The following is a 25,868-nucleotide window of genomic DNA, read 5'->3' as shown; positions in this document are numbered from 1 at the left end:
GGATCCCTATGTGGAACACGTAGCACCCGCACGTAAGCTTAGAGAACAGGAAAAGAGAGAAAATGTATTTACAGTGCACCATCAAATGGAAAGGCCGAACCAAGGACTATGTACACAGGAGGCAGATTTGTGATGATCCAAACTTCTAGACGCACCTTTAAAGAAGCCAAAAGGCAAGTGGCCCATATAAGAGATCGAAGTTTGGGTTTGAACAGTTGCTAACTGTAGAGATTCTGGTCTGTTCCTTTTACTACCAGATTCTACCTTTGAAGAATGAGAATTTACGTTTCAGAGTGCAGTGAGTGGATTTATGCAGCAATGGACGCTGTGACTGGCATTGAGTTTCTAATTGTCCCCTCTCCCCCTTAGATTCTGAATCCTGCTAAGTGAAACTCTTCTAAACTGCAAACCCGGATAGTTACTCAGACGGCCGCAGAAAAAAAGTAGACTCTACTTGGAGCATGGGCTGTTGCTCGGTCCCTAGGGACATTAGGATGCTTAAGATCTGAGTAGAAGAGGTTGCTTTCCAGTCGGATTTCCCAAGCCGCTCGCCTCAAATCCAACAATAAGCTCTTCTCCCCATCCTCCCCGAGTTAATGACACAACCAAAGGATACATGAAGCAAATTACGGTTGGAGGCAGCTCAGCCCCAAGACGTTACAAGGGTTATTTATCTTTATGGGCCCACTGATGTATGCCACACGCCCTACCTGATACTTTCCTATTGTAAATGTAGCCAGTCTGTCAGAGCAATATTCAGGAAATCTTTAATTGGCTACAGCTACAGCTCAGGGAATAGATCTACCGATCACCCCCACCCTCCAGTAACAGAGATTTAATGGAGATGGGATAATAGGGCTTGTTTTTCATTTAGATGGAATGTTTTAGCAGCTTTCTTGGAGAGTTATTGAGTAATACGCACAGAGGTGTCAGTTGATTCGCACTTATGCAAATATTCAATAGGGTATGCTAAAGCCCATCCATGCCCAAAAGCTTATAAATGCTAGATTGTGTTGAAATATGGTTGGATGGTTTGACAGGTAAACGTCGGCAGTTTTCTACATCCATTTTTGTCATCCCAACTCCTTTTATCTCTAATTCAGATGATACTAGTTGGATGGTGGCTGAGAGACAAATTGCCCGGGCTTTCATCTGCGTTGAAGCCTGTATACAGATGACTAGAACTGGGTCTTTTACCTATACTTGCTTGATTGCGTAAGTTGTTCTTTGGGCTTAATTAGAATATATATATATATATTTATATATATATATATTTCATTTTTAGCAGGATTATGTTTTGGCTTTAAATTCAAATTCTCTTGAGCAGCAGGCAGGGCATACATAACTTGCTGGAGTGGGTTCTCGGCATTCCTATTTCGACTTTGAACTGGGAAAGTTCGTGGTGACAGGGAACCCATAGGACAATGGTGACAATGGGAGTGTTTGTTAATTGTCTCAATCTTTTCCTAGGATTTGAGGTCCCTTTGTCAGACTTGAGAGCGTGACTGGTTTAACTCGTGGGAGAAATAGAGAAAATGTTACTGGCCTTTTAGAAAGAATTACTGGAAGAATATTGTTCTGTTTATTTAGGTGCCCTTTTTCTTTTCTATTTCCTAGATGGGGAAGTTTATAAATTCCATGACGTCATTCAATTTGTAGCATTCCTCAGAGAAAATGAAATCCTGACAATGAGCAGTGACCCCCTTTGAGGATGTATGTTGTGACGTTTTAGTTACGGCAGTTGAATGTTACAATTCTAGAGAGAAGCCACTGATTTTAAGTTTATTTGTTTGTTTGCCTTTGGAGACATGGTGACACTCTATAGCTTAAGTCTGTCTCAAAGTACTGAGCTGACAGAGTCTTCCTGCCTCCAGTCCTCCAAAGAGCTGACACCAGAGGAACGTTATCACATCTGTCTTGAAAATGGTTTCTGCGTGTTTATCCTGCATCCAAACTCTTCATACATATTTTGATGACATTTAAATCAGTTGGAACTTTCAAAGTGCACTTAGGGTGTTGAGTAGTCATTTTGGTACTAGATATGAATGAAAAGTTTGATAATCTACCGTGCTCTACCACTTTGTTTCTTAAAAGTAGTTGTCATGATCCAAATAATTTACAATTTTCAGTGGGATAATGTTGGCTTGGTATAATGATCCAATAAAATTGTATGTATGGCTAATTACCTACTTAATGGGTGTTCATTATTAATACTCGCTGCATGAAGATTGAAGTGGGAATTCTACACCTTACTCACCAAGAGTCTATTTCCTGGTTGGAGATAAAACATTAAATCCAAAGTGGCAATGAATGTGGTTTGATTGCAGAATAGAGAGGCATAATTCGGAAAGCTCAAAGAGGAAGGAGGTGCTTGTGTAGACAGATGAGAATGGGACATGTCGGAACTGGACTTGGAACTTGACCTGGAAGGAAGACGGGGACTTGGTTAGACTGGGGAGTGGGGACGGACAGCCAAGATATAAGAACTGCTCGCCAAGTTTAGGAGGCAAAGATCAGTGTGTTGCTCAAGTATTCCTGAGGAGCATTGAAAATCAGAAGGAATGAGTTCAAAAAGAGAGAGAGATTTTCAAGCTAAGATAGTTCTACTTAAGCTTTAGAGACTGGGAGCCACTGGGGTCTGTTGAGCAGGAAGGAAGGTGTGCTGGGAAGACGCACTCAGAATTCAGGTCTCAAGTCAAGAGACTGGTGCTCTGGAGACCAGTGAAGAGGAAGCCCTGCTAGAAATTTTAGATGCTAAATGGGAATTGAAAGGATCAGATAAAAGTAATGAGTTTTGTGGAAGAATAGATCATAGGAAAAGGAGAGCAACTCTCCAGGTTCCAGCATCTAATGTGCCTGGTTAGGGGAAAAGATAACATTCCCAATTGAACTGAGGAAACAGACAAGGTACCTGATTGGAGGCCAAGTAACAGTGGTCACACTTTTGGACATGCTGAACTCGCATCGTAACGAACCTGAATGCTGAGAACTAGGTACCCAATGCAAGCTTGCAGTCTGTGGCTGTCACTTGCCTAGTTTAAACGGCGTACTCTCGATGTTTGAATCACACTCTATCCCTCCGTTAAATACAGCTTTGCCTGGATTCTATCCCTTTTTTACTTTATGTTATTTTATGTACCCATAAGAAGCAGGATCCCGTACTCACAGGACAGTGCTCGTGAGTGGTGGTGTGAATTTCTATAACGAGTAAGGGGAGAAACTGGGGGTAGAATGTGTGTCTTCTACCTTGTAGCCCAGTAACCCATCTTAGAAGGCTTTAATAAAACACACAGTTGCTGGTTTGGGTGGAGGCTAAAGGTTGCTAATCTGAGACTGGAGTTCTTCCATATCATCCATTTCATGAATAATTCATGGTCACCCAGGCTGTACCAGAAACACCATGGCAACAATGATAAGCCATTCAGTTTACCTTCTGGTGGTTCTGACCAGAATCGGCCTCCTTATCATCCTAGCTCTCTTTTTCCTTATTCTGTCCTTGAAGTCCTTATGAGTCAAAGCAGTGTGGGATGACTTTCGGTTCATAACTCTAATAGAGAGAAACACATGCCTATTGCTTAAAGCCAAGGGAAATTCCCTTCAGTTGGTAGGAAATTCTACTTAGCCATTTTTCTTTCTGTTTCCTTACCTAGCCTCTAAAGTCCACCACATCTACCTCATGAATACCTCAAGGTCTCATGGCACACTCAGGGACTTAGGGTATGCAGTTGTACTATTTAGGGAAGTCCTTAAGGCCACTGAAAACAAGGCCTTTGTCCTTTCCAAATTCTTGCAGCCTCCTCAAGATTTGGAGAGGCAGTTGACTCTCCCACTTTCTAGTCTGGAATTATTTTTTTCTCTTTTTGGTACACTCGGGGTACCCTCCTATCTCTTTCCCTCTGAAAATTTGTTAATTTTTGTTTTATGTGTGTGAATGTTTGCCTGCACACATGTATGTGCATCATGTTTGCCTGGTGCCTATGGGGGGCCAGAAGAGGGTGTCAGATTGCCCGGAACTGAAGTTGTTAGTGGTTACAATAGATTGCTGTATAGGTTCTGGGGTGGGGGGAATCTTCTGCAAGAGCAGCAAATACTCATAGCCCATTGAACAAGCTGTCTAGCCCCAAATCTACCTAATTATAAAAGAATGATTTTAGCTTGTAGTACTTTTGAGTGTCTGCAGAATGAGCTACTGAAGCAAGGAAATACCAAGGGTTTGGTGATTTGTTTGAAATAGGATGGAAAAAATAAAACACCAACAGAGGAAGAACAAATACAAACTAATAGCTTTATCAATATCCGGCTGTACAGGTTTAAGCCTTGGAGTTTTGGATGGCCTGTTGCATTTATTTTAAGGTTCCATAAGCCGATCGATCCACCTTTCTGATATGGTCTATCGTTCTGTCAGCTCTCAATCTGGGATGTTCCGGGGTGGTAGCTGCCTACACCTTATCCCTATTGTATTCTGGATGATAAGTAAGCTGCTGGGTACTTTGCATGTGAGTGATGGGTGATGGGTGAGAATAAACATACTGGATTTATAACTTTATCCCAGATAAACTAGAAGCTATAACCTATACCCCTGTGCATCATAGAGGTCTATAATGGGACACATTTTAACAATGGGCTTCTCTGTTTAGTTTGCAATGAACAACTTACTATGGTTACTACCCCTGTGGAATTTTGTCCTGGTTTATTACTAGAAATTCACGAAGTTCTTATTTATTTGCAGGTAATGAGTGTGCTTATGGCAACTACCCTGAAATGCCCTTGGAAGAAATGCCAGATGCCGAAGATGCAGATGGGATAGCCAATGTTCCTTCCCTTCACATCCAAGAGCCATGCTCTCCTGCAACATCCAGTGAGTCATTTACTCCTAAGGAGGGCTCGCCCTACAAAGCCCCCATCTACATCCCCGATGACATCCCCATTCCTGATGAATTCGAGCTTCGAGAGTCAACTATGCCTGGAGCAGGACTTGGAATATGGACCAAAAGGAAGATTGAAATAGGAGAAAAGTTTGGGCCATACATGGGAGAGCAGAGATCAGACCTGAAAGATTCCAGCTATGGATGGGAGGTAAGAGCGTCGTTTGAGTTAGCACACATATGTGTTCAGGTCTGTAAAGAAGAGATTAGTTACATAGGTGGCTATGAGGATATTCTATTTGTGAGCATGTCTTCAAGTTGATGTTTAAGAACCAACTCCCTTACAATCCTGCTGTTTGGTCAAGCAACGTATTTCTTAAAGGGATAGCATGACAAGAGGTGTCCTGGTGAAGATGATCAAAAAAGCATATCAGTCTCAAAGTAGGAAAGGAAGCAAAATTAATAATATATTAGTGGATATGTGAATTTGAAAAGTTTTTAAGGCATCTTAAATTTCTTTAAAGCACCTTAGACTAAATTCTAAGATCATTCAGAATGTTTGATGTGGCCATCTTAAGTAGCACATGGTGCTAGCAGACAAACTACTCATACGATATATATGCTGTGTGTTAGCTCCTAGGAGGCAGACAAGTCTGGAGGAATTGGAGGAAAACATATGCTTTTTTGTAGCATTTGTAGCTATGGATCCATTTGGTTTTACCTCTACATTCCTCTTACATATTTTATCTCTTTTTTTTAATCAAAAGAAGACTATTTATTCTACATGCTTTTTAAAAAGTGTGCATAGTAGTCATCACAGAAATCTGCGATGATTCTTTATATTTAAATTGATTTAAATTGATTAATTATTTAACAAATAATTTATTAAATATTATATTAATATAATAAGTAATATACTGAAATAAGAGCACCAAGTGATCATAAAATTAGTCACTAGTTTCAGGAATGCATTGCATAGAAGCCATCAGGCAGTCCAACAGTCAGCAGCATTTAATAACAATATCTAATTTCATTTCATTTCTATAAAGACAGGTAATGTGCAGTTCTAAGTTTTTCACTTTCTTCTCCCTTTTCTATCAGCACAGTGGATACATAGACACTTTACATTCATTTTGTTTTTATTTTCGTTGCTTGAAACAAGAGTTCTATTTAATTGACCACATCAGTCTGGAACTCTCATTCCTGATTGAGCCTTCCAGTGCACGCTGCGGTTACAAACATAGGCTATTAAGTCTGGTTTTCTTCTATAGTTTGAAATATGTTGTGACTAAATCATAACATCAGCTTTCTGGAAAATCTTGTCTCTATCAGAAGAGCTTAGAGGCAACCTCTGCATAGGTGAGGAGTGGTTGTGGAGATGTTGAAAGAACTTTCCCTTGACAATATTTCAGCCGGATGGAACTTAGAGAAACAGGATCCATTTTGCTATGTTCTCTTAGTACTTATGATCATTAATAGAATATCTACTTAGCTTTAAGTAGATGTGAATATGCAGTACCTGCAGGATGTAATTTCATCTGTTTTGTCCCCTTGTCTTCAATGTGTCCCCTTGTAAAATGTATTCCGAATTCTATAATGAAGGCAGTCTTATTCACAATCTGAAATGCCAAAGGGTAAGTTCCTGTTTGGGCAGGAGTGCAATTGGGCCTGCCTCCCATGGTTTTGTCCCTGTACACATCCTTGGGAAGGCTGTGGTTTAGAAAAATGACTTTTAGACGCATGTGTCAATGAGAGAATTTTAAAAATCACCATAGCATTAATGGGTGCGTGAGTTTGAAAAGGTGTTAAGGCAAATGTGCATGAATTCTACGTCATTACTGTTCACCTTAAAATAATGGCGATAAACAGTGCAGTAATAAGTAACTCGTTAGACCTTCATTATAAAATCTCCAGAGTTAAAGAAGTGTAGCTCTGGTTAGGATTCTCTAGAAGTCTGGGAACAGACTGAGCTTAACTGTGGTAGAGATGGAGCTTAACTGTGAAATCAGCCTGCGATTACAGGATTGGAAAGTACAGAATGAGATCTTTTTAGACACAGTGCCTGTGGATTACGGGAAATCTCTGCATTTAAGGAAATTTAAAAGTGATTGTAGTTTTTTTCCTGGGTGGGGCGGGGAGGGAACATCTTCAGCATATACCCGAGCGAATGTGTGCTGTGAGCGATATAACGTTTCCTTCATAATGTTAAAACCAACCTGTTTCAATTGCCAAGAAATTAAGATGCTTTTGCAAAATAGTTCACAGCTTTCTGTCTGAAGGTCAGGCACCCCATTTCTGTCCTTTAAACCAGCCGATGGCCAGTTATGTAGTAGTCTTTATCATTTTAATGTAACCTGCTTGATTTTTTTCATGTCTCTCTCCCCCTCCCCTCCCCCTCTCTCTTTGTCTCTGTCTGTCTCTCCCCACCCCCGTGTGTGTATGTGTAAATGCACACATGTGTGCACCCCTGAGTGCGACCATACACATATGGAAGTCAGAGGACAGACAACTGTGGGGATTAATCCTCTCCTTCAACCATGTAGTTTCTGAAGATCAAACCCAGGTTGGCTAGCTTGGTAGCAAGCTCCTTTGCCTGCTAAGCCATCTTGCTGGCCCTTCCCACAATTTTAAAAGTGCAATTGTGTACTCTGTAGATAAAACGAACACAGCTAGCGAGAAGGCTTCTTCATGACTTTGGCAAACTTTATCCTTGGTAGTTCTGCTGAGTTCTCGACCCTATCTAGTTAATACAAAATCCATTTGCCGCTGACAAAGGCACTCTCACATGGCCCTGTCCACTCCTGTGTGCTCACTTTGAAGTGTCCTGATGTCATATATGTTTTTAATTGTCCCTCATTTGCCTCTTATCTGATTGGACTGATTGTGTTCTAACTACCATGGCCTCTCTGAGGCTGCACCTTTTTTTTTTTTTTAAATGATGCGTAGGAAGAAACAGTTTAAAAAGAAAGCGAATCACTTAGACATCCTTAAAGTAAATATGAATGAGGAAATTCAGGTTTGTCGGACCATCATCGAGTGCCTACTATGCGTCAGATCCTGAGTTACTAGTTTCCTTTACAGCCGCATGTTCTAATAGAGCAACTTCCTCAGTGCTGTCTCCACTATTCTGGACTGGCCTCCTGGCTGCCCTCCTTGTACACGTCTTTCAATACATTGCATTTCCATCGACCCAGCTGTTCAGAACAGAATGCTTCTTGCCTGCACCTCCACACCAGCCACAACCCATTTCCATCCCCTCAACACTCTTCTCTTCACAGACACTGTTCTCGGTCTTATATACACCCTTGGGGGTCTCCTTTCTCATCCTTAGAGATTTTTATATTAATTCTTTGAGTGTCCTCCCTGCATGGCATCACCAACCAATGACCTAACCACAACTTAGGGTTGCCTTAAATTTTGTTCCACCGGCAGCAGGGAAACCGTTTACCGAGAAGCTTGAGATATTTGTGGTGTACAGGCTTGCTTACAGGTTTGCTTGGAGTTTTTAAAGCTGCACTCTCCTGGTACGGCCTTCCTGGTGTCTCACAAAGTCGGGCAGTATTGCCGAAGCTCAGCACCCTTCTTACTTTTGTTTAGTAAGCAGACTGTGTTAGACAGCTCCGGCAGCCTAGACTCGGGGGTTAAGCAACAGAAATTCGTTTTATCAGTGCTCCAGACTGATAAAAGTCAAAGACTAAAATTCCAGTTGGTTCTGGCTCTGCTGAGGGCTCTCTGTTATTGTGGGGCAGACTCATACCAAGACTTGTGCTTGGACAGGGAGCTGTATCTCTAAACTGTCAGTCATTTTTCACACATTACATATATCTTTCCAAATATGGTACTTTGGAAAAGTTTGCATTTCAGGGGAATAGGAGCTTTTGAAGACGGTTATGAGCTCAATGTACATAGGTAAAATAACCCAGTAATAATGTAATAAACATCCCCCTCACCAAAGGAGTGTTGATTAATAAAGAGAGACTTGTACAGGGTCACAGCCTGAGCCGTGCCACCTACTATATGGGGTTAAGTCTTCTAGTGTGAGTTAGGAGCTTAGCACTGGCTGTAGAGGGACATGGAGGCTGAGCATAGACAAGCCATGGCTGGGATATAGACCACAGACGCACCATTGCCTGGGATATAGACCACAGACACACCATTGGCTGGGATATAGACCACAGACACACCATTGGCTGGGATATAGACCACAGACACACCATTGGCTGGGATATAGACCACAGGCACGCCATTGGTTAGGACACAGACCAGCACTGGGTCATTACTGGGCAGAAGTCAGTCACTATCTCTGCTTTAGAAGTCACGTCCCTTGCTCCCTCTACTTGTTCCCTAGAAACCTAAATGTCTCTAAGGTACTCAAAATTATGTGGCCATGGCCTTATTTGAGAAGCAAGCACTGTTTTCTAATTCACAATGAAAACAAGGATTCAGGACAGGTTTCTAAACTAACTTTTAAGTCAAATAACAATTTCAGTGGTGTTGTTTGATTTTGCTTTCTAACAGTTTGAGGTAGTTTGTTGGAAAAACTAAAAGGTTAGTCTTTTTGTCTTTGTGTTCACTCAGCCCTTTTTTTTGTACCTATCTTTATTATCACTGATTGTCATAAAACTCTGCACGTGTGTGTGCATCCATTAATGAGGTGCCTAGCGTGTGCCAAATCCCTTATTACGTTCATCTTATCCAGAACTGCTCAAAATTTGTTTGATCTGTTAAAATTCCAGGTACGTGCTTAGCTTTTATTTTTTTCTTCTCATACATACATAAAATTGTACCCACACACAGAAAATTAATGATGCACGTGGATAGTAAATTTCTCCTTCGTCCTGTTAAATAGATGAGACAGAATAGTGGAAAGAGATTATGTTCAAGTTGGAAATCCATCATCTGACTTTGTGCTGTAAAAATACATTCTATTCCAGACTGTAATCCAGAATGCAATAGTGCACTGAGGCATGCCTCCCTGTCTTGTAAAGCCAGCAGTCCGCATGCTCAGAAGTTTGGTTTGAGGTTACGCAATGGTATCATAAAATCTCTATGTTCACTGAGATATGAATAGTCATGAACAATATTGTATCTTTAAGATGCCTAACATCTACATGAGGGTTATAAAAAAAACAAGTTGTATATCCATTGAGCCACATTTCTAAGACACTTTTGTCTTAATAAATTAAGACGCAACTTTTGAAGTTGCTTCTACTGTATGAGGAAGACAGCTCATCCGTGTATGAGCATGTTTAATGGATGTCATGGTATAGTAAGTGGAAAGAGCATAGTATTAGCAAGTATAGTAAGGAAAAAAGTAATGCAGTCTAACCACCAGTAATGGCATGCACCACAAAGTACCCAGTCAACGATGATGACTACCGTGGTTTCTTACTTCATGAGCAATCAATGTCTCTCAGGAATGTTTGTTTATTTGTAGGAATGATACACATTGGCCCACACACAATCAGATGCATCTTCTACTCTTATGGGTCAGAACTCATATCTCCACATTTCCCCTCACTCGGAGATGTTATGACATTGCTCGGCATGCATCAGAACAGGTTTCTGATCAGGCCCGTTCAATCGGCCAAATGCTACTGAAGATACAGACAGTAATTTGGCTGAGCCTCTTAATTGGATCACTGGAGGTCAGGTGCAGGAAGTCATCTCTATTTATGTAAGTCTGAACACCACAGACTAACATGCACACCTTGTTTCTCTCAAGAGTTGATCAGGGGCCAGTCATGCCCTTGAGAATAGGGGCAAGGGAGAGTTCTGTGTGTTTGAGTTCAGCCTGGTCTATGGCCAGGGTGACATTGTAAAGCCTTGTCTCAACAAACAGACAAAACGGCAACAACAACTGTCTCTGTGTAGTCTACATATATCTATTGATTTGATAATAACTACAAAACTCATGGTCCAGTAACTCTTACATTCTGCCAAAACTACGATTTTCCATTAAAACGTTTTCTTTTTAGATTTGCTTTATTTTAATTTATGTGCGTGTTGCCTGCATGTATACCTGTGGGCCATGTGTGTGCCTAGTACCCAAGGAGGTTGGAACCTCATCAGATCCCTTGGAACTAGAGTTGTGAGCCACTATGTGGATGCTGAACCAAACTTGAAGTCCTCTGCAAGAACAAGTGCTCTTCACTGCTCTTCACTAGACCTCTCTCTCATTCCCAGTACCTTTCAAAATCATCAAAAATATCCAAAACCGAAATATTCTGCTCACATGTCTCTTTCATCTAGTTTCCTATTCTCGCAATACCTAAGACCAGCAGGCGAAGCTTTCAAGCAGTCTCTCATCACAGAGCTCTCTCAGTCTCTTTCCTCATGATCCAGGAATCCGTCTTGTTCCCGTGGCCTTTTGAAATGATGTATATAGGGGATGGAAAAAGGCTTAACGGTTACGAGTACTTGTTGATCTTGCAAAGAACTCAAGTTTAGCTCCTAGCACCCACTGTGGGTAGCTCACAGCTGCCTTTAACTTTAGCATCAGGGGATCAAACATCTCTGGCCTCTGGGGACACCTACCATACTCACACACAGACACACACAGAGTAAAAATATAAGATAACTCTTAAAAACCATGTAGATGAGTTGGCTCAGTATGGCCTCCCCCAGTCTCTGATTAGTCAGTGTCTAAAACTGGTGACCACCTGGGAGTGAGTCACTTACATACAAGAGTCGTCTTTCCAATGTGATGGCTAGATTACATGTCTCAAGGTGGACACCTCTGTTCTTGTCACATTGATGCTGAGAGTCTTGTTTGAATCATCATATATGTGTTTAGTAGCTCATGTCTCTCACCCATGGGTGATAGGCACCACTGGGAAAACAGTGCTCTTTTGACTGTTGATGACACTCTCCCTCGAGTCTTCTCAGGTTGCATGGCATGGTATGGAAACCTCAAATGGTCAGCAGCCACAGCTACACATGGTTTGAGTTTTGCCCTTTTGTTGTTTAAATTGTTGTGGCGCTAAATCATCGCATGCGATACCAGTATGGGAAGTCCATTCTGGTACAGATGCTGCCTACCCTGAGGAATGAGCAATTCTTGATGTTCTCATGTTGACAGCCTGAATCCTCTGAAAACCTCACCCAAGACAGTCTATTCACAGAATTGGGAAAGCCATCTCACATGAGCATAGGGCATTTTTGTAGAGTAGGGGGAGCATCTGGATAAACCTAGTCTTTAGGTAGGGGAAATTACCTGCCTCTGCCACAGGATTGTTTTCCCTTAACTAGAACGGATAACTTCCCACTTAAAGATGTTCAGAAATCTCTCTATTGGCTTTCGAAAGGTCTGCATCATCTTGGAGTCTTTGGCAATACATTTTTACCCAACAGGATCCAATAGGATGGAGACTAAACAGTGGGATCATAGGTGGGCGGTTAGTCCTAGGTGGTGCTCTCCATCTTTCTGGGGTCTCCTCAGGAAGGTATTGATCCTCCCACACACCTGTTCAGTAGAGGATGAGATAAAGGCAGAGTTCACTCTAGGCCCCTCTAGCTTTCACGCTGGGGTAGAGGAGGTTAAATCAGCGAATGTTGCTTGATAGACGAGACAGCCGGCGAATGGGAGAGAATGCACCGTCAAGTCAAGTCGAGTGAAGTCAACTAGCATTTTCCTGTCCTCCAATGTCATGAGCTCGTGAAGCATCTTAGATTTCTCAGTTTTTCTTTCTTGTAGACTCTTCCCCAACTTTTTCACTGAGAGATTTCTTGTCCTTATAGTTCGTTTTATATTGTTTTTCCATCCGCATCCACATGACCTCACTTAGGGGTTGGAGGCCAGGGAGACCTCTAGGTGATTTGCCCTCCGAGCACTGATGTTGTTCTCTGAATATGGGCAGCTCTGGCAAAGACCTAGTCAAGGATTCTACCCCAGAACACACTCACATAGGCGGATGCTAAATAACAAAACCAAGCGTCGATGCTGTTAAGCTTCTCCAGCCTAACGTACATCCAGTGACCATTCTTAGGTGGTGTAGATGTTACACAATGCCACGGTGATGTGAGTTAGAGAAGTCCTTGTGTTGAAGGACGGCACATGAGGCTTTTGCTTGTGACGAGCAAAAAGGCATCACATGTATGAGTCAATCAGCCGACCGCCTTTCTATCGGTGTCTTAACCTCGATGGGCTCATGTTTATGTTTAATTGTATTTGATGTAGAGATTTTACTCTCAGAGACCTGAGATAATGCACAAACATAAAGGGCAAATGCATTGACAGTTAAAATCAGCTTTGTAGCTTATTGCCATTCACAGTTTCGTTTCACACCTCCGGCTTTAGCGGTCACCGGTAACGTTCTTATAATTACCAGCTCTTGAAGAGCTGGCTCTTCTGCGGTTGTTACAAATACGTGACGCAAAGTTTCCATGAGTTCCAGCAGCTGCTCCTACCTTCAGCATTTGCTTGGCGTTTGCGGTTCATTCCAAGCCCTTGCTCCTCTTAAGTGTCCGAGAGGGCTAGAAAGAGCTGCAAAAAGAGATACCCAAAGGGAAAAAGAATTATCATTGTGTTTAATAAGAGAAACGACAAGCAATCATAATTCTTTCCATTAAGTAAATATGTTAGAAAAATTTATTATGAAACGACGCATTATGCAAGCCAGGAATCAAGGATGACATCCTTGCATTAAATACGGTAGATGCCATTAAGGAAAACAGTCAATATGTCACTAAGCCACGGCCTGTAAAAATTAAATTGATTTGGTAAATGTAAGCGAGATAGATCTGTTTGCTTTCATCATCAATTTTGAGAGGGTGAACAGGTGATGTCACCAACCTGGGAGCGATAAACATGCAGGGCCATCTGGAAAGGCAAGTGATGGATGGGCCACTGCTTTTGGGTAGTGACAGTGCTGGGGTACTTTGTCACTTGGGATGCAGTACTTAATAACTTTTCAATACCATCATAATAAATTTCGCTGCCTTATTAATATAGAAATGGTGAGTTATGACCTCGACGGTGGGTGTAAATAACCGGAGATGCAGCCGTCAAAAGCTGATTGTTCGAGCATGTATCTTTAAGCAACACAGTTCACTCGCGATAATCAACCCGTGTCTATACTGGTACAGTTTATTGCGCTTGTCAAAGGAAAAAGTAGTATTATTCAGAATTATATGAAGTCGTCATAAACAAGTTGAATATATTATCAGACTTTTCCTGTAAGTTTCCAAACACGAGGGCAGTAAATAATTTTTAATAATGTCTTTTCATGTAAAATAATGTCCATATGCTGTAATAACATCCTCGCTTAACTATTAACGAAACAGTCAACTTCTTTGTACGATTTCAAGGATATTTTTGTATGTACTTTCCAGTCGCTAGAGCTCCCAGGCACGGCCTCCCTCTGCATTATGAGGAGCGGAGACGGGAGCCTCAGAACATTTCATTAACACGCTCCAAAGTTGCTGAGTACAGACCGTGTCACACGTTTCTATTCTAATTGAACAGATGTACTTAAGAGCAAACCACAGCAAACAAAATAAAGACAAAATTATAAACATGTGTCAGCAAGGCAGTGGGCAGGCGGGTGCCCCTTATGAGCATCTGTGTGCATTTTATGGAGAGCCGTGGACTGCACTTCATAAGTTCGCCACTGATGTTTCCAGTTTAATGAGGAGAAACCAAATATGTAGATAGGTGTAAGTTGAAGATGAATTATTGGATCAATCACTTAGCACCGTCGAGGGTGTCTGCCATTGTTCAGTGGGAAATAGCCAGGGCCAGGAGGCTGTTGTCTGCACAGCAGGGTGCCCGGTGTTCGAGAGAATATGGAAAACTTCCTCCTTCCTGTCACTGAGATCTTTATATTATTTCTGGGCCAGGCTGTCTTTGAATCCTGACGTTGTCTTTCAGGCTGCAGTCTGCCAGCCTCTTAAACGAAAGGCCCCTCCGCCATTTCTATTACTGCTGAAAAGACAGCCGGCAGTCTATTAACAGGCTATAAACCTCAGGAAACCCAGGCCTCATTTCTTGGGTCAGAGGTGAAAATTGCATACTAAATGAAACAAAGGTGCGCCTTGAGCGCTCTAGAGGCTGCACCAGCGTGAGCACACGTGTTCCGAGCCAGAGTATCCCACTTAAAGGGGAAGGAGTAATCATAACGGTGGCCCGTGGAGTTAAGTACTCAGTTGAGAGAAATTATATCAATCTGACAAATACAGCCTTCACAGGAGATAAAGTCTCTAATGATCTTAAATGCATATATTTATCATTTAATTCAACGACCCTGCTCCCTTGGGCTTTAGACCAACTACGTTTCCCCTGAAGCTTGGGAACTTTTTACTAGCCCAGAGAATAACGGCCATTTGTCAGAAGTTCCAAAGTTGAACAACACAGTTGGAAGCAGAGGACGGGAGAGGGGGAAATGGTTAATGGGATCATTCTACCTCAGAGAATATTAATATGAAGGTTTATTGATGTACAAACTGTAGCTCTTTTTGTGGGTGAATGGTAGGCGGCACATGGGGTGGCGAAGAAATTTTAATCAAAGTCATTTTCATCACATTTTATTACCATGTATGTCCGCAGCATACACGGCATGTTAATACGTAACGGAGCTCCTAAATGGGTAGGACTCATGCAAGGTGACTGTGGAAAGGGCCAGAGGAGACACAGAAACAGAAAAGGTTCTAATATTTTACCAGGCAAAGTGGGGAAACAGGAGAGCCCTAAGAATAAAGAGGCCCTTGTGGACGGTGCTTTTCCTCACTGCGTTCTAGGTCTTGTGTGACGAAGCCTACAGTGATGCCCAGGAAGCACGGTGACTCTTGTGTCACCCTTTGTGAGACTGTCAGGGCCTTTGTTCATGCTGTCAGTCAACTGTTCCGCACCCCCACGCCCCCTCAGGCAGCCACATGGGTAACTGCAGTAGCTACTTGCAAATAGATTTCTGTAACAGTTCATTCTCCTTCAGGCCTTTGCTCCGGAGCTCCCAGCCCCCATCTCCAACAATCTGGCCATTCATGTGGCATAGCCCCTCGCTCACTCCTTCTACCATGTGTCTGGTGGTTTGTGTTTCGGGGCCGTGTGTGACACAGTGGAACAAACACTGGGCTAGATGCCAGGAACCTGGAGTTTTTGCCCCAAGTCAGACTCAGGACCTTGGAAAAGTCGTTCGACTTTCTTCTGTCTCACCCCTACCCCTGCCCCCCATCCCTACCCCTGTGGAATATTCTCTAGGGTAACAGGTTTGGAGGTTTTATTTATAGTGAGGGCATGTTTGGGTCTCTGTGTTCTGGGAAGAATACAAATTCATTTCAAATTAGGTAAAAAACATGTGCATGTTTTACAGCTTCTCTTGGTCAAACTACTGTAAACTTGAGGTTTGCAGACTTGAAAGGAAAGCAACATTGGTATGTCCATCCCTCCCCGAATCTAACGTTTTAGCAGAGCGGTCACTTGAAGACCTAACCTTTCTTTTGAGTAGAAAGTCAGTGGGTTAGAGATACTAGGCTTTTCCTAGCTTTCCTTGGAAAGGTTTGCTCCTGGGGCAGGCCAAGTTCAATGTCACCCATGCACTGTTTACAAAGCAATATTCAAAGTTACCGTTTTGCCCTTTCAAACAGAACATAGATACAATAGGATTGTTTAAACAAAACAGTACAACATAGCAAGAAAAGAGACAGACATTGTGAGGTTGGGAGGAATGGTCGGTTCTTCTGTTTAAGTTCTACTAGCTGGCTTCTGATCTAAGTGCTTAAGCATCCTTCTCCAGTTTACCTGTGACAATAGGATAGAGTAACTATGGCAATGACCTCAGGGGTCAGATGTGAAGGTGAGGTTGAGAAGCTACATACAGGACCTCAAGCAGAGTGCAGGTCTGTGGTGCATCCCATGGTGAGCTGCTTCATACCCTCCCCATCGCCTTTCCATTGGAGATGCTTACTGCCCTATATGAAAAGACTAGACAGTTAAATGTCCTGGGTTTGCAGAACCATATCTCAGAGTTAAATAGTGTTTACTTCCTGAATACCGTTTTGAAGTGGCTTTCATGGGACCCAACTACTTCTAAGTAGACACTGATGAGGCTTAAATGGATCGTAAGTGGAGACTTTAGGAAGTGTCCCTTGACCATGAGAAGGAGGGAGAGGGGGAGGGTTGACCTTTGTGTCTAATGAATCTGTGTTGCGACAAGGTAGGGAGGATGGGGTGGGGAGGGAGTAAGAGTTGAACAGTTAGGTGTCTGCAGCACATGCTTGGGAGATAGCTCAGCAAATAAAGACAGGCTCCAGAACCCATGTTTAAAAAAATACAGCAAGCATATTGGCTTAACTTTGTGATTCCAGATCTGGGGAAGCAAAGACAGGCATAGCCCAAGGGCTCACTGGCCAGCCATCCTAACCTACCTAGGGCATCCTAGGTAAGTAAGAGGATAACCCCCCAAAAAGAAAGGAAGGAAGGAAGGAAGGGGGGAGGGAGGGAAGGAGGGAGGGAGGAGGGAGGAAGAGAGGAAAGAGAGAGGGGGGAGTGAGGGGTAGAGGGAGAGGGAGAGGGAGAGGGAGAGATGGTGACAGGAGATGACAGTATCCAACAATACCTGAGGTTATCTTAGCTTTTGCACACGTGCGTACACACTCCAGGCCTGACTCTCTTGCTGTTCACTTCCAGAAACTTTGATTGGAGGTTTCTTTAGTTCCTTGCTTTCTTACCGCTCATTTTGACACTAAGTACTCCCCTGTCTTGCAATCTCTCCCTTTTTAGGCTTCAGTTAGAGAGAGAGAGAGGTGGGACTGGTTTGTTCCACAGGAAGGGAGGGCAGAGTGTGGTCTAGTCAGGGAACGGGAATGGTTTTGTTCCACTGTGCAGTCTTCTTCAGGAACTGCTGTTGTGGAACCTTTCTGACTGACCTAGAGAACACACGCAGCTCCTGTCGGTGAGAATCTAAATGGAGGAGCAATGCCTCCTTTTAAATGAAGACAGTATACTTTGTCCCTCCGCAGGATCCTGTTGCGTATGAAGTGACATTAGCCATGCTGTGAACTGAGCCCTGTGAATCTTTTCTGAGTCCTGCTCAGTGGCCTAGGGTATGACAGTGCTGTTTTATCACCAGATCTTAACTCTCTGGGTTGTGACAAAGTTAGGCATGTGTCATGAGCACTCACACATAATACTTCATGCACAGTGTTATCTCGATAGAGAGTGGGGGAAATTAAATGGAGTAGAAGATTCCCAATGACTTTTAACACACTAAACTTTGCTAATTTGTCAGAGCCTCTGAATTCTTTGAATGTAAGAAGCATCAGCAGTTGAATTGTTTTCTTGAAAAAATGTCATTTGTACTTTTTAAAATGGAGGCGGCTGTCTCCTCAACTCCTAGCATGTTGCAGTGGGGGACTTTGGATAACAAAGTTGGGGATTTCTAGGTGGATGGAGCAGTAGCCTAAAGTGCAAAGCTGAGTTTGCCTGGGTATGGAGGAAACTTCTCAAAGGAAAATGAGAGGAGCCAGGGCCCTTTATGGAAGGCCCCTACTTCCTGGGAGTCCAGTTAGCCCCATCCTTCAGTTCCTGTTGCCACGGAAACTCTGGGTTACTGTCCACCAACATCTGTAACACCTACAGGACTAGTTTGTTGCGAAAATTCTTGCTACATTTCACGATTCTTTAGACAAACTGTACTATCCCAAGATTTCTTGTGTGCAGGAGTGGGGTGGGGTTTCCACTGAGAAAAACAAGGATTTTGTAATACTTAATTAAAATTTGAGATATTAGAAAAGGCAGAAATCCAGGTAAGAAAATATTTTCAAGAGAATCTCTCTTCGTGTGTACCTTCTGAAGCCTGAAACTTCCCCCTCTGAAGACATTAATTCTAGAAGGATACTGTCAGCAGTATAAGGGTTGAGGAGCTGTATATACAAGTTGGGCTTGTATATAGATGCTTCAGGTTTAAAAATAATCCAAGTTCTTGATGAAATAATGGATTGTAGTAATCCAAGTTGCAGGAGTCCCTGGTCACTGCCTTGTTAGGAACACATGCAGATACATGGTATGGTCACTTCACGATGCCTGTACCTCTCTTGAAGACCTCAGCTGACTGCTGGAGACATGGCTCTGCCGTTGACTTAATTTGGGGTTTCATCGGTTTTCCTTGCATCCGATTTAGAGGTAGGGTTGCAATTGGATAGCACAACCGGAGGACCACGGTCCATGATTTGTCCAGCTATGGACCCCAGAGCGGTGGCAGTACTCCTACTATGAGTAAGGGCAAATGGGATTTCCTTTTCAGTTTCTGTGGAACTGGATGAAAGGTGCTTTAGTCAGGCATAGTGGTGCCTGAAGTACTAGAACTTTAAAGTCAAGAATAGTAGAATTCGGCACTGTGACATGCTAGGTATGTAGATGAGCATGACGGTTTTTAGAAACTGAAGTCGGGTAGATAAGAATGAATACAGGCAGGCTGGGCTATTGCATTAACTAGTTTTATTTGGGAAAAATAACAGCAAGGTAGGTTATCAAAATTCATCCGAAAGTTTGTGAGAGGTGCAGGTAGCTGTCCAGCTCAAGCTGTCTGTCCTAGTAGATCTGCCTGTGCTCTTCCTGAAAGCCACTGCCTTCTGTGTATGCATGCACATGCGTAAGTATTCTTATGGGAAAGTGTGTCTGTTTACTTATCCATGAACTAAATATTACTGATTCTCTTTAGTCTGGACACTAAGGTCATCCTTCCTCTGAGGCCTTTTAGGCTGTGAGTTAGGCAGGATGGAACCTGGTTTTGGCGAATCTTGTTTCCTGGTCCTACAGCTCCAAACATTGGTTTTTCTACTCTATAAAAGAAAAGTGGCTTTCGATAGTTCTAGACGAGGCCCATTCTCCTTGAAGTCGTATGCTGGTTCTTTACACGGGGCCACTCAGGTATACTACACAAATGTCAGAAGAAAATTATGTGGTAATGAAAACTAGTCTGTCTACTTTTTTTTTTTTTAAATGAGGGACTGTGTTTTCAGGGAGCCTGGAAACCTCTATTTAATGTAAGTCCTTTGGTCACTGAGATGTGTCAGAAACCCTGCCCTTTATTCTGAGGTGCCACGGCGTTAGTGCTGAAATGGAAAAATAATAAGCAGCCGACATTTCAGGCACAGACTAAACACCAAACAAATGACATCACATCAGAGCCCTTGAGAAAGTGACAGGATGAGGGCGATGCCAGGGGAAGGGGTTCATGAAGCAAGCCCTCGGGTGGGAGTGTGGATGCCTCTGCCGGCTTCCTGCACTGGAAATGCTTCATTTGTATGGACCATTGCTTTTAGTTAGGGATTCATATGAGACACTGAGGAAGTACAGAAGCATACGGTTGCCCAAACCACTCTTGCTTTTGCCTCTTACTAATTAATACGGAAACTTCACAAATGTGTCACCTGAACACTGTGTGTTCTTAGGACCTAGAGGATATGCAGGGGATATCTGTAGCCCCTCCCCCTTCTCTCTCTCCGCCCCCCTTCTCCTCTATCTTCTCCCAGTTTTCTTCTGATCATTACTTTTTCTTATTTAACTGTAGAAGGTCAACCAATAACTCCCCTCACCCAATAGTTTTGGTTAAGTTAATTGCATGTCCCCCTAAGGTGTTTGTCACCTTCCTGAAGAATAATTATTCACAGGGCTTGACCATCTGAGGGACAGTTAGTCATTCTGAGGACACAGGTGTGGAGCACACCTGTGGTGAGTCACTTATGGGGTGATTGTCTCTGTGTGAAATGACTCACAGCTGTTCGCCATGTGCTGATAAAGGAGGGAGGAGGCATCTTAGGACCAGAAGGAACTTGCCTCTTAAACTAATAGTATTTTTACTCTCCTCCATCTCTTGGTGACATGGAGAAGAACACTTAATGCCCGGAATTGCTGTGACCGCCGCTAACAAGGGAGTGCTGGCTTTATAGGCATTGCCTGTAATGGTTCCCTTTAGCTCTGAAGATCCATGTACATTGAACTTTTTAGAGAAAAAAAAAGCTGTAAAGTTTTCTAGTTTTGAAGACAAAATTTCTTATTAAAACCTGTGATGTGTAGTTTTAATGAATGCCAGCCACACTTTCGGACTAGTGCTAGGTGGCTCTCCGCATTCCCATTACTCCCAACAGAGCGGAAAACCTCAGTTGTTTACTGAGTTCTAGTGGGTATTGGTAAGGGTTTGTTGTTGTTCATTTTTCTGTGAGATTTTTACAAAAACTTCTCAACCTTGCACCGGGTTTCATAGCACAATGGATAAAAACGGAGACATTTAGCAACCAACTCTCAGCGTCTATTTAACATTAAATTGGGCAGATTTTTAAAAAATTCTATGATCATTTTTCCCCCTACGAGACATTACTCTTGTTCATTCTTCAAAAACATTTGCCCTAGCGTGGGGAATTATAGATAATTCCGTGCAACAGGTTTAACTTACCGTTTTCATAGTGAAAAGAATAGCCTAGCATGGTCCCGATTTTCTTTGGTTTCCTCCTATTCTCAAAAGAACCAGTGGTATTCACATTTCTTTGTCTAACAGTTTTATAATGTCTTAAGAGATTAACAGTGAGCGTGAATGAGGGCCTATGGATTAGGCAACAAAAAGCCCGGGCCGTCCACTACCTTGCTCACAGATTTCAAATCTTCCGGCATCTCCAAGCGGTGTATAGAAACGAAGAAAAGATAATAAGTACCAGAGTCTCCAAAGTGTTTAGTGATTCAAAAAATTCAGATGTCATGTCAGAACTGACAGACTGATGGAGCCGTCTGTGGCAAGGCCTACTTTTTGTCTTATGTTCAGCTCTCGTTCTGAGTGAACGCAGATGTTATCGCGGTACCCCAGACAGTCAGTGAGATGTGACAAGCTATCAGCGGGGTTATACTGAGTTGGTTTTGCAAAATTACCCACAAGCCTCCCAGCTTCTCTTTATATATAAAAAGCAAAGCAAAGCAACGACAAACAATGCTCTTCTCTCGTTCGGTGGAGCAAATGCCGGGGCTATGGACCCAGTTGCTTGTAAGTTGTCATCTTTAGACATTGAGCCTTTTCTCTGGGGAAATAGACTTAACACATTAGCGGCCATGCATCTCAGGTATCCGATCCCAGAGTAGCTCACTGCGGTGTTTTTAATGAGTTGCATAAGTTTTGTTTAATTTACATTGTACCTCAAGGCCCAGCAAAGAGCATTTCAAGAAGAGAGTGAATTCCCCTTGCTTAAATCAAGAGCCAAGAGGAAAGGTTAAAAGATTGAGGGGCCACTTTAAACAAAAACCCCTTTCTTAAAAACAGGCAAGAAAAATGAACATGTGAGTTTCCAGTAATCAGGAACTAAGAACTCCCGTTTCTACACTTTTTTTTTTTTTTCCTTTTTGAGTGAGAGCTAAAGTTTCCTCCTGGCCCCACTGAAGGCAACATTCCATCAGTCCATGAGGCCGTTTCTCTTTCAAATATGGGGTGGACATTTAAATTTTTATTCTAAAACCAGATTTTTTTTTTTTTAAAAAAAATAGCAGGACAAGAAAATGAGAGAATCTTCGATCTGATCGTGTATTCATCATGCATTGATCATGTATTGATGGATAAAGATTAGTTTGGCTTAATCGGCGAATATTTTATTTTATGCCAGTTCCAGATTTAAGTCAAGAACCTCAAAGTCAGAGCGAGTGCATAAACCGGCAATGAGCAGAGAAAAATCAGGAAAATAGTATAATTTCAAAAAATCTGGCCTTTGCTGCGGTGCCTTTAATGATGCCATTGGTGTCTTTTAAAGCAAAGAGGCTCAGGACCACACGAATATGCCCCTGTTTGGACCACAGGAATGAGTCCCTGTTTTCCTGTCAGCCAGAGCGTAGCTGTGTCTCCCCGTCTATGCCCCGAAGTTCTTCTGTTGTGTGTAAAATGTTAATTTTGCATTAAAGATCGCTTGATGATAGCTTTCTGTCACTCCCCCCTCTTCTCCCCAAATCCACTCCTGCCAGGCCACGCTTTTGGAAACTAACGGAGAGAGAGGAACTCAGTTGACAGCACGTTTTGTCTCACGAGTCACCGGAGACTGTCACACAATGAGAAATCATCCTGCAATTTTGAAAAATGAAAAAGTGGAGGCATTTTGAAGATAACATCGAGCCAGGCGTTTCTGTGAAACGCAGAGCTAAACAATCAACTGGGATTCTGCATATGGAGGAAATGATTTAGAATCTGATTCGCCGCTAATCGCACTTGCGCCCAAGTTTTAGATTTCATCTGTCTGCTCAGATCCATTGTAAGCCATTAAGTGGCTTCCTTTCTCCCCTACAAATTGAATGCTGCAATGGCAAGGGACTCTTTTGTTCTTTTAATTCAGTCAGCATGGAAATGATTTTCTCATTTCAGGCCCCTTTCTCTCCTCTCTTCATTGTGTCAATAAAATAGAGTTGTGCCGGCCTGCTCTAATCAGCTTAGCGTGCTAATTCATTGCGCAGGGATGCTATCTGTGTTTGTCTACAGGTGGGCACTCTAAGGGGTCAGTCTCCAGGGGAGTGTAATTGTGTGTCTCCCGAGGCTTGTTTGCAGAATGACCTAAAGCTGGAGTCCCGGCTCGGGAAGGGGGGGGAGGCGACGCACAGAAGCTGGGCAAACACATACAACCCTGCTCACGTGTTCCCCTCTCAGCCCGAGGTTAGGAGGTTCCAGCTGTCTTCCCTGCTCCTTACAGGTTTGCGCTTTTCTGCGATTATCCATAAAACACGAATACATTTCAAATTCGGACACACTTCCGAGGGGTACAAGCAGTTTTGTAGTTCCAAGCTACGGAGTTAAAAGTTAGGCTACAATTAGTGTATGCTAATATGACCGAACCAAACATCATGGGAAAGAAAATCCAAAAACTGCCAGTTTTGGAAAAGAGGTTCTTTCATGTCCTGTAAAAGTTGCTTAATATTTAGGTAGATATGGGAGTATTGTGAACTAGTAAGTTAAACTTTGTGAACACTGAGGAATTTCTGACGGTTTTAGAAGGTAAATAGTGATCAGTTGTTTGGAATAAGGAGAAAAGTAACGCTGGGCAGAGGCTTGGGGGCTCCTTCGTCCTTGCATAGTCTAGTGTGGACTGCAAACCTTCCTAGAGTTATTGTCCGCTCCAGTATCTAAAACGTGCTGAGAATAGGAGCTTAGTTACTGGATCCAACCTTTCTCGTGTTAGGATTAAAAATCCCATAACATCCATTCATTTGTGCCTAATAGTCATTTTGATTTTTTTTTATTTTGGTCTACATTGGGGTTAATTCCAGTCGTAATGGAAAACTCTGACTTTATAGAATAGCTTTAAGCAGGTTTTAAAGTAGAAAGATGTGACAAATGCTTTTAAGCTCTGGGAATGGAGTGTGAGCTATGGACGGGCTAAGCAAATCACCCTTCATTTACTTACGAAATCTAGTGTTTGTCTAACGTATCAGAAAAAAAGTGCTACGTTCATATTAGCAAAAATAACTAGGAGAGATGATTCTATTTTGAATAACCCGAGGAGAGGTTTTATAGGCACCGTGAGATAGAGTCAAACTTGCTTAGCTTCAGATCGCAGAGCGTGTACGGTGACTTTTGAAGTCGAATGTTGGCACAGTCGTTGGGCCGTGGAAATACGGGTTGTTGGAAGACATTTTAGAAGTGAATTGGGTTAGTGTCTCTGTGCAGAGTATATGCTTCCATTTGAATTCTTCTGTCCTTCCCCTTTCTGGTCCGGCCACATGCCAGGCCTACATCCCCTCTTGTCTAACACTGCTGCCTCCACCACGCCTCTCAAGCTCACCCTTTTATTTGTTTATTTAGAACTCACATAGAGTAATATCAGGAGGCAGAGGAGAAGACATTGGCAACCTATAAGCGCACTCTCTCGTTCATCCTCACGTGGAGAGATGCTTGTGTGGCCCTCTGAGACACTTACAACTTAAACTTCCTTGTCTTAACTGCACTGTATTCTCTATTATAATTTTTGTTAGGTGTTAGTGATTTTTTCTGACCTAAGCAATTGTACTTTATAGCTAGCCCCCTTTCCCACCCAACCGGTCACCGAGAAGCAGCGAGGAGTGGGGACTGTCCACTTGAAAGAGGCACCTTTTAGATAGAGTTATCCTCCCTTCCATGATTTATTTTGCCACCTTCCTCTGTGCTGAGAAAGGTAATCTGGTAGAAGAAAACCATTACTGCAGAGCTTCATCCCAGTGTCCTAGCGGGACGGTCTGAGAGTGGCCCTGTATAGAGAACATAGAGTTGCCTGGTCCCTTCTTTACCTCTGTCACCTCCAAGTTTTGTAATGATGCCGATACTCATATTATTACCAGAACGAATGAAAGGAAATGAATGAAGGCAAGATTAGACATTCAGGGTTTCCCGGTGAGGGGTGGAGTGAACGCTGGGTGTGGCCTTTCTTCCCTTACTAACTTCTAGGAATTCCACACTAGGCATTACTAGGAATTATTATGTGTGTGCTTTGCATTGTTAGCTTAGAAACTCCACAGTTAAAGGGGTGTAGAGTCAAGGAGACCATGTCATAGGAAAGCCAGCTTGTTACTCAGAGTCACCGGTGACTCCTATGTGTGTCATTTTTGGTAGAACAAACTGTGCAAGGTTGGTGGGTAAGGATGGCCGGGTTCAAAGAATAAAGCTTTTCATCCATCCAGTCATCTTCTGCTGGAACGAAAGTCTTGTTAATCTTATGGTGGGAGTGTGAGTATGAGAGTTCTAAGTGCCTTAAAGTTAGTAACTGGGCTGTGCAAAATGAATGAATTACAAAGGAAGTGTGGAGATGTTTGGGACTCAAATCCTTCACCTTCCTGAGGCTTTTAGCTAGCAAACAGACAAAGAACCGATTTATTGAGTTCTCTGGTTAGCAAAACCTACCTCATAGAGAAACTTGGCCTCCAGGAGAGAACGGCCAACTTTTAGAACACATGCTTGCCATTGCTAAATGAGAGGTCATTGACACGGTTTTTCTGTGATGCCCAGATGAATGGCTCCTCTCCATTATCAGTTTGCCCATCTGGGGGGAAGAAAGGAAATTAAGTTCCTAATTAGG

At 42.7% G+C, this 25,868-nt stretch overlaps 1 protein-coding gene across 1 annotated transcript in view; it reads left to right on the top strand.

The window, feature by feature from the left end:
* Mecom (MDS1 and EVI1 complex locus) overlaps positions 1 to 25,868 on the top strand; it is a 548,190-nt gene that overhangs the window by 268,665 nt on the left and 253,657 nt on the right. The window contains exon 2 of the mRNA XM_032898551.1: positions 4,730 to 5,076. Within this exon, the coding sequence (XP_032754442.1) occupies positions 4,730 to 5,076 (347 nt within the window). The remainder of the gene's footprint in view (positions 1 to 4,729; positions 5,077 to 25,868) is intronic.

This window comes from Rattus rattus, chromosome 3 (assembly GCF_011064425.1).
Source record: "Rattus rattus isolate New Zealand chromosome 3, Rrattus_CSIRO_v1, whole genome shotgun sequence".
Taxonomy (NCBI): Eukaryota; Metazoa; Chordata; class Mammalia; order Rodentia; family Muridae; genus Rattus; species Rattus rattus.
Note: the sequence above shows the minus strand (reverse complement) of the source record. Positions and strands in the feature narration are given on the sequence as shown.